This window comes from Chaetura pelagica, unplaced genomic scaffold (assembly GCF_000747805.2).
Source record: "Chaetura pelagica isolate M959 unplaced genomic scaffold, ChaPel_1.0 scaffold807, whole genome shotgun sequence".
Lineage (NCBI taxonomy): Eukaryota > Metazoa > Chordata > Aves > Apodiformes > Apodidae > Chaetura > Chaetura pelagica.
Window position 1 is genome coordinate 1,064,204 of NW_009953935.1, and position 9,858 is coordinate 1,074,061.

A 9,858-nucleotide genomic window follows, 5' to 3' on the forward strand; every position below is an offset into this window, starting at 1 on the left:
TTATGTAGAGGAGGAGGACTGGAAAGTAAAAAATGGAACTTATGTCCGAGACAAAGACACTGTGGGCAGAAGCTTTCAGCTTCTTGAATGCTTGAAGTGTTATGTTGAAATTTGCTTTCTTTTTGTTTTTTATTGGATCGATTAAAATGAGCAGAATGTTATGTGATAGAGTTTGAGAAGTATGTTCTTCTAAGTATTTTTTTTTTTTTTTTCTGATCTTTGTATCTTCTCAGCCTTGTGTCCTTGTCCATTTATTTCTTGGTACTGTGCATTTTAAATGAAGTCAGTGTTTTAGACTAAGCTTTTTAGGTATTGTATGTGGAGCTCCTTTGCAGTTGGCATGGGCAAGCTCAAGTAGTAAAAGCTGATAAGACTTTTCCTTCTATTTTTGTAGCTCCATTGAGCAGTGTGCTTATACTAGAGTATGGACTCTTAAGCTACACCTAGAACTTCTTTCCTCCAACATGCTGCTGGCAATTCTGAAATCATATTCAGTATTACACACACTTTGAAAGTGATATATTGAATGCAACTTGGCATGGTCAGTGCTGCCAGGTGTGCAGACCTCTCATCAGCTGGATGGTGAAGGAGATCCTGGGTTAAACATTTTTTTTTTTTTTTATTTTTTTTATTTCTGCTGAGAAATCTTTTTGTGTGTCTGAGGAAGGAGTTCTTAACTTTTCTGGAATAATTTTGAAGATGCATTTGAATTTATTTATGTATTTATTTTTTTCCTGCTAGTAGCTGGATAAGAAGTAATTCTAAATACATGTGTACGATCATAATATAACTTTCAAATTTTGAAGTACACATAACACTCAGAGCAGCTTCTGGCATTCAACCTGAGGCTTGAGTGCAGAACTGTCTTCCAAAGCACCATCTCCTTGGATGTGCGAAATGCTCCCTGCAGCACCTGACAGACAGCCCTTGCAGGGTGATGTGGAAAGCTCCCTTCCATGGAAGGACAAAACCATAAACTTTCCCTCTGTCATTTGCTTGGTATACTTACCTGCAGTCATCTTCTGCTAATGCCATCTATAGCTGAGGCTGTTTTCTTCTTTCCTAAGAAGCTGTATTTTGAAACAATGTATTCTGAGAAGATACATTAATAACCTCCTCAGGCCTGTTATTGCTCTTCTGAACTGCCACTACAGCAGAGGCTGAGGATTAGTCGGTGTTTTGTATATGTGAAGAAGCTGCTTACCTCCTGTAGGCCATTGCAGGTGTGCCAGAGAGCTTTGCCATAACACGAGGGAAAAACAGACTCAATTTGGTAACTGGAATGTGTGGGAATCACGCCCTGGTGGAAGATGTTGCTCAAGGTCTGTTACTTTGCTAGGTTGATTCCTACTCATGGTAAAGGGTTGGAAGTATGGCCCTGAAGTGCTGAACTGTTTAATTTCTGAGTGACTGAAATAATGTTTGGCTTTCTAGTTTCAAAACAAAACAAGGTTTTTCTGTGTTTTTGCAGCTGGTTGGGATATAGTTGAAGATGATGTTTGTCTGCTACAGGCACTATCTGGAGATCAGAAAGGCTGTTCAACATTTTTCTTTTTAATTCAGAAATCTGAGAGGCTTGGCATGACATCAGGCCATTTGTAAATTTAATTTTCAACTCTAGAGCTGTGAAGTGTCTCTTAATGAAGGATATATTGGTTATAAATAAGTTCTTGAAATGGGTTGGAAAGTCTGTCAGTACCTCTTCAAGTGATCATAATAGGTTCTTTTGGACCCAGGAGAGCCAGATTGATCACTTAGTAAGACATTAGATCAGATGTCAGGAATATTATTCATATTTGAACTATATAATAATCTTCTTTTTTAGACAGGCCAATTGTTTTGGGTTTTTCAGTCTTAGTTCTCTTACTACAGAAATTTACAGTGCTTGGTTTGTTCAATGACAGTGATTATGTAGGGAGTTGAGGAAGATTGACTTGTATTAATGTCTGCACATAGGTGGTTTTATAATTTGGCCTCTTTCATGTATGTCTCTCACATTTCTTGTCTGCTTTGCTAGATTTTCCATTTGCCCTCTGTGTTCTGACCAAAGAAGTGTTTGTTCTTGTCTTGTACAGAAAAAAAAAAGCTTATTTCTGCATCATTCAGATAGTGACCAAGTTACCTGTTTTAGCTTTGTAGCACCTGACCTGTAAATGTCATCTAATTTGATGTATATGATTGCTTCATTATGACCTGTGATATGTTGTAAAATGCTGAGGGAAAAGTGTGTATTTCTTAACTGCCACCTGTACCATCCATTAGCTCCTCCGAATGAATGTTGTTTTCTTCACTCACAACAGCTGTAAATACAAGGAAGGGTTTGGCCAGCAGCATGTGTGCTTTTAGCTGGGCAGATAATATCAGGACTCGTGCATGGACCTGAAGTTGTCTCAGGCTCCTGGTGAGGCATTTGTTGTTTGAATAGAAGGAGCTGGACCAGGCGGCTGATGCTAGAAGTGCAGCCTCTAGCCTGGCCACAGGCTTCCAATTGTTTGGCCACACTGGAGGGAAGAGGGGGGGGGAGAAAAAAAGGCATTCCAAGCAGTGCCAAATTTTCTTTGATATGTTAATCTTTTGATAACAGTTTGAAAAGCCCTTGGAGACTTTTTTTAGATTTTAAACAAAATAGTTCATTTGTCAGGACTTCCCTTGTAGATAGGGTCTCAGTTATTAAGAACTGCCTCGCTAACTCATGATAACAAAAGCAAGAGCAGAGGACAGCTGCTGGACTGCTTGCTGGTAAGAGAAACTCTTAGTTATCTCAAGACTTTTGTGAATATCTGAAAGAAGAAAATAGGGAATGTTTAAGATACAAGTTTGTATGATTATTTAATTGCGTATTTTAAGCAGACGAATTATGTCAGAGCATAAGTATATGAAACAACTTGGTAATTTTTTATGCTTATCCATACATGGATTTTACTAAAGACTAGCTGTCAAAATTATATTTATATCTGAGAAATGTGGTATTTAGATTAACCCAGTGACTGCAGCAGATCTCAAAAGTTTCTTCTTTTGGATTTGTAATCTTTCCAGACCTTGGAAGTTTTCTCTTGAAATTATGAAACTTGAGCACTAGAGGAATAATCTGATGGCAGCAATGTATGTGTACTAAAGCAGAATGAGTCTTTAGGGATTCTAGACTTGGGACAAATGTTGATGAGAACAGAGGGAAGATCTCTTCACTCCCCTAATCAAACTTAAAGGGTAAAATTTGCTCTGAAGTAATTTGTTAATTATAACAGCTATTAGAAAACTGACTTCAGATAAGCTAGTAGTCCTTTGAAAGTATGGCTTGCAGGACTTGTCAGATATACTGATTGAGACTTACTGTAGTTCTTCAATGACATTTTTCTGAGTTCACTTTTACCTTTTATACTGTTGCTACAAATGTTTATTGCCTATAAATATTTTGGTGGAACTGCTTGTTATCCTGGTGGTTCAGTCAGGGTAGATCAACAAACAGATACAGGTGTAGTAATTCAGAAAAGGTGCAGCATTTTCTTCGCTGTGGGGATGCATGTAGTTTTAAGATTGGTGCACTGCTATAATTTCTCTAGTGATCTAATTTGCGATGTACTTTGGCTCCAAAATAATATTGACTTAAATCTGAAACTGCAGGTGTTCTCCAACTCATAGCTACGTATTCTTGAGAACAGAGGTGAGTAGCGAATGCAGTTTAAATTCATTTTAATATACTTTTTTTACAAAGTTGCAGATTTGCCCTTTAAACTTGTGGTTCAGATGTATACTCTTAGAAGTCATTACAGTTCAGACACTGTTCTGCTCATTGCTGTACTGTTTGTCAAATGTTGTGAAATGCTGCAAGTGGTTTCATTCTCTCAGTTTTGGTGGGAAACAGCATTTCTTTTACAGACCTTTTTGATACTTCCTGCTTTTCTGACTCTAGAATATGCTTAGCTATTCAATACTAGCTCTATTAAAAATTATGGAAGTGGAGCAACAGTAACTTTCACTGTTTATTTTCTATCTGGCCCCTTTCTTTGAAATGAATAAATTCTGCTTTTTGATTGCTATTTTCAGTTTGTTAAAGGTGGAAAGGACTTATCTAGCTGTTTACTTCAGGGAACTTGTGCTGGAGAGTCTGAGTGGTAGCCCTTGTACCAGAGGCACTTTGTATTTTAATATTCCTGAGTCCACGTTGCTTCTTGTAGGTGGATTTCAACCTTACTTCAAGTTGAGTAGTAGTAAAATGTCCTACTCCCTTGTAGTCAGAGAAGTCCAAGGCTTATATTTAAATATTAAGTTTTTAAAGTATTGAAATGTGTAATTTCCCATCATATTATAGAAGGAAGCGAGTCAAATGCAGATTGCTAAAGTCTCTTTGGAATTGGTGAGATGCTGCAACTTAGTTCTTCAGACTGACCCAGCAGCCTGAAGTCACCTCCAAAGAGAGCAGTCCATGGGTGGTGGTGGTCAACCCCAGCTTTTAGCAGGAAAGTGAGAAACAAACCCAAAGCAGTTACGCATTTGAACTCTTGATGATGAGCTTGGGCTAATGATGAACCACAAAGGATAAGACTGAAGAAAGATTGCTGTTCTTCATTGCTGAATACTAATGATTTTCATGACCCATCAATTAAGACAAGATCTCTAATGTTTTCTAAGTTTACAGATTGGAATTTGAGTTTAATATGGAAAATTACAGATAGTATTTGAAATACTGAGAGTGTGTGCGTTACCTGAAGGTTGCTTAGTAAATGAGTCTGTATAAAATAATGCAGATGGAGCTAATGATGTGAGTCAAATATAGCCTCCTAATTCTCCTCATGTATTCCCTGTGTGATTTTAACCAGCTGCTCAAAGAACTCATTGAGTCACAGGAGTTACTGCTGGTGCTCGCAGTGCTGAGATTTCCCTTCGTGCTTCTTCAGACAGATGACTTAATGCTCTTTCCTAACTATGGAAAAGCCCTAAATTAAGGCAGTTGTGCTTCTCTTTCATGCTGCCGCGGTGCCCCATTAGGTACCTTTTCTGATGTGTTGGCCATATGGAAATCTCAGTTGAGATTTATTGATCTTGAAGCTGTTTGCATTTATTTTTCCGCCCCATGCTTCCATGTATGAAGTATGGTTGTTGCTAGACATGCCCATCAGGGTTGGAGTTTTGCCTGCTGGCACAGTTCGTGCTGTTGCAGTAAACTGCAGCAGGGAAAGGCATGTTTGTTTAAGAACAGACCAGTTCAAGTATGATAAATCTTGTCATTCTCTCATGGAGAGGTGAACTCTATTAGTAATAAAGTATCATTCTGTAAATACACAAAACTTTTCCTGGCTGCATGGCTTCTTGATAGAAAATGTGATTTGTATGGTGTACATTAAGTTGTTTAACATTATTAACTCAACAGTTGCTCTCAGGAGCTTTCTTAGCAATCCAGTGTAGGTTTAGGACAGACATTAACTGGTTTCATAGATAAGTCTTTCCCAGGATAAAATGCTGTTTAGAAAAGAGAAGTGGCATTTTAAACAAAAATGTGGTTTAGAACTTCTATGTCGTGGGTTACAGATAAGGAATTATCAGTGGTGTACATCTCTTGGCTTAATTTCCAAATTAATCTGCAATAAGAAATGTATTCATAGATCAGTAATTGGGCAGTAATACAAAATCTTAATCTTAACAATGCAAGGAGCGTGTGAGCTGGTGTTTCCATCAAAGGAGACAGCTGTTACCAAGTTAGCTTCCCTCCATAGAGAACAAAACACAAACTGTTTCAAGCACTTGGTTTGTGAAGTGCTGAGTTTTTTTTCACCTGTACACAGCCCAGTTCTTTGCTTGGAGTGTGCTTCTTCCACTAGGACCTTATTCAGCAATGGGAATAGATTTCTGAGGAGACCCAGCTTTGGGCAGCAGCACAAACCTTTTCTCTTCAGTTCCTTCTTCATTTATTGGCTTAATTGGAAAGGAGGTGGTACCTTGCAGAAACCATGCAAGGATGAGATGAAGTTGATAAATAGTGGGAACTGGGAGGGAAGGGCCTTTTGAAGTTGTTGCTGCTGAGTGTAAGTTCATGGATCCAGTGGGCTGGCTTTGGGAGGGTCTGAATTGGACTCTGATTATTTGATTTGTGAAAATGTTGGGGAGTTATTGACAGCAAAGAACTTGGTAATGGTTATACTTCTATCATAAAGCTGTCTAATACTGAGTATTTTGATTAGTGGCATCTTTTGTCTTCAATGAACAGCTGAGATTAGAAGGGTGGCTTTCACTTAGTTGTTTTTATTTCCCAATAGCCTTTTGTCTGAAAAATAGCAATTACAGTATCTGCTTGTTCTATGACAGTGAATCCTTAATACTCAAGGACTGCTTATATGCTGTGGTAGTAAGTGCTGTCTTCAAAGAGATATATATAGGTGTAGTAAGTAAAAACAATGTACAATGTCTGTGCAAAGAATGAGTGTTATTCCATGTCTTGGCAGGTGAGCACTATGGTAGGTGGTCCTCTGGAAATACATTATGGGTGCATTCATTATAAATTGTATACTATTAACATGTATGGGGGGAAACCAGTTGAATGTTAGATGCAGTTTTAATTTCAAAAGTTTAGGTTTTTTTACTGATATCTTTGATTTTCTCTGCTTGTGATGTTTCTGATGATCCTCATAGTATGTTGTAGCCTTTTCTTTATAGTTCTTCCTTCTTGGAATAGGGATCTGTGTGCACTGTGTTCATCTCATAGACAGCTTCATATTTTTTTCATGCCTTTTGCTATTCATGAAACTTGTGATCATAATAATCTCTCCTCACAGCACACTTCAAGATTTGCAACTATGAGAGATTTACAGTAAGAAATGGCTCCATTGGTACTAATAGAATGGTAAAAGAATTGGAAAGAAATGAAAAGACTAACTGACCATTAAGCATGTCTTGAATTAGAAATATTAAACTGGGGTCTCAACTTTTTTTAGCATGCACTTATTTTTGTCCTCATATGAGAAATGCACATCTCAGGGGTAGAATGTCTTTGCTCTTGAAGGGTAGCCTGGCTTCTGAAACATCTGATTGAAACAATTAAATACACATTCATAGAAATGTGTAATCTTGACCTACTTTAAATTATTTTTTTTTACATGTTTAATTTATGTTTCCATCATGAAGTTTGAGGAATGTACCAAAACCTACTTGCTGCATGTAGAATGTAACAAAGTTAAACTGGCACATGCTCCTTTCCCTCCTTCAAAGGCTTCTGTTTCTGCAGTTTCACTTGTATTCACTGTGTTCAATCTTAAAGCTGTACTAGAGGTCCTTTGGTTGCTACTGCTGGAAACCAGTAACAGTGCAAATATAAGATCTGTATTAATGTGTTGTCAGTGTGTTTTATGTGTATGCAAAACAAGCTAATGCTTATGTATAAAATCAATATGATTGCTTAAGTTTTTAATTCTTCTATTGTTAAAGGTCTTCCATATCTCAAGTTGAGAAGTTTCATATCATACTAAAAATGGAGAAAGAAGAAAAGAAATTTGTCAATAAAACAGAGGAAGATGAGATGGTAAATAATTCTGTTCTAATATTTTTAGATACTGAAAGAAATACATTTTCATGGTTTACTCTCTAAATGGGGTATATTACATCAGGAAGTGGACTGTCTCTGTTTAAATCACTTTAGCAATTTTATAAAGTTATCCTTGATAATATCTTTTGGTGTTAAGAAAACTAGTCTTGGGATAGGGAATGTTTTTGTTACAAGCCTTTGTGATCATGGACATTGAGGTCAGCAGTCCAATAGATAAAAGATTTTGGTACGTAATGACTTTGCCTTTTTGAAAAAAAGGAAAATGGAAGCAAAGTGACATGTCAGATTTTTTGGTCTTTGTTTTGTTCTCCAAATCCTGGAGCTTTATTACTTGTCATTTAAAATATGCTCCATAAACTGGCTGTACTCTGTGTACTCTTGCATGTTCACATTTATGCAGGTAAGACCCACTCCCTAAAGCATGGTGAGCAGTTTTATGGGTATTCCTTAGCACACAAGCTTTGATTCCTACTAGAGCAATGATCACTCTTATTGTTTGTCCTGGAAGATGCAGCAGTGAGCTTTGACAGGAAAATAGTGACAACTGATCTTTATATTTCTAGCCCGTTCTAGAGACAGTGGAGTATATTTGAGGGGTATAGGGATTTTTTCTTTACAAAATGGTAGATTCCTGTTAATTGAAGTTCTTGTTTCTTTGTGCAGACTGCTATGAAAAGCTGCTCTTCACTAGACCAGCTTTAATACAGAGAGTAGGGAAATACATCTTACAACAAAAAATTAAAGTGAGGTGCTTAAGCTCTGATCATTAAAATAAATAAGACTTTGGTGGAAAAAATTAGTTTTGCCCCAAAAGAAGCATTTACCTCTCCCACAATCTTTCACCCACCTGTTTTTTATTGGTAAGGAGTGAATAGTGGCTCCAGTGTTTTGGGGGTAACAGAGAAAGGGTTTTATCTCTGCTTTTTTTGTCAGCTGAGAAGGCTGCAAAACAAACCTGTTGAAAAGGCTTTTTTTGGGAGAAGAGTTTGAACATTTTCTAATACTGTTTAATGAGAAGTTCAAAAAAATTTGCAAAAAGTTCGTGTCAATATGAACAATGGGGGTGGGACTCAGTGGGAAGCTTCATTGCCATTTTGCAGCAGGAAATATAATCTAACGATGTAATGTGAAACTCAGGAATGCAACACAGCATCAAGAAAGCCACTGAATTATTTTCTGTTCCCGGCTGTCATCAGCTTAAGTTGGTACTTGCCTTTGACCAAGGCACACTTAATACTTTGTGGGTTTTTTAATGGGAGAAGAGGATTTTTCCAGCTGGTGCAAGTTACAGAACCTTTGACAGTGCAGCTTGCAGTTTCTAATGTTTCACCGTAGAATTTCTTGTTAAATGCCAGGCAAAATAAGCCAACTTCTTTACTAAAAAATAGGATTTGACAAATGTATGTGTCTGCTTGTTTAGAAAGTATGGAATTCTGCTATTGCCAGTAATTCAAAGCTATGTATGCTAACTAATCAAATGCTAATGTGGTAAAATCAACATTTGATAAAATCACATGCACTTCTGCTCTTGAATGCTTAGCTGACCTCTCATAGACAAAAATTCGGTTGTTTGCTGGGAGTTAAGGCAGATTGTGTTGCAACCTCAGTCCTTAGGGAGCAGTGAGAGAGGAGACTGGTCTTGCAATGTAATGTTTTAAACAATGTGGATGTTCTGCCTTTGACAGGCTTTTACTGATGTTTTTATTTCTGACCAAGTGAGTGTCCTTTTTGTTGCTACTCCATCCTGGATTATGTCTTTTAAATCTTTCCTTCACCCAGAAAAGAAAAAGGAGAAAATGGCCTTGAAATTTGTTTCTCTTTGAATACTGCATTTTATGAAAAATTAATGTTGGCTTTCTGTCACGATCCGTGACCTATTATATCTCCTTATTGGAGTGTATTAACTTATCAGGATTTGCTGAGAGCTTCACACGTGGATATCGCCTCACACAGAGGATACAGGAACTTATGTCCTGACTTTTTTGAGTGAATAACTCGCTCAGTGCTTACTTATATTTCTAACAACAGCAAGGTTTATTGTGGGGAAAACAAAGCAATTTGGGGCAGGAGGTTCAAAAGGAGTGGTTATAACACATTAAACATATATGGGTACACCTTAGTTACACATCTTATTCAAGTGCTGGAAGCAGAGGGGAGGGATTTGCCCGAATGGCTGGATTATATTTTCCCCTATAAGCTGGGGTAGCCGGAATTGTCTCACCACAGCAGTGCAGGTAGGATGAGCTGGGTAGCAAAGAAGCTGCGGGCACTCCAAGCGCAGGTCGCCCCCCCCCCAGAGAGAAGCGGCTCCGGGACTTTGGGAC

At 37.7% G+C, this 9,858-nt stretch overlaps 1 protein-coding gene across 1 annotated transcript in view; it reads left to right on the forward strand.

The window, feature by feature from the left end:
* The first annotated feature begins 7,459 nt into the window (after positions 1-7,459).
* Positions 7,460-9,858, forward strand: part of ATP13A3 (ATPase type 13A3) — a 33,663-nt gene continuing 31,264 nt past the window's right edge. The window contains 1 exon segment of the mRNA XM_010001729.1: positions 7,460-7,510. Coding sequence (XP_010000031.1) covers positions 7,460-7,510 — 51 coding nt within the window.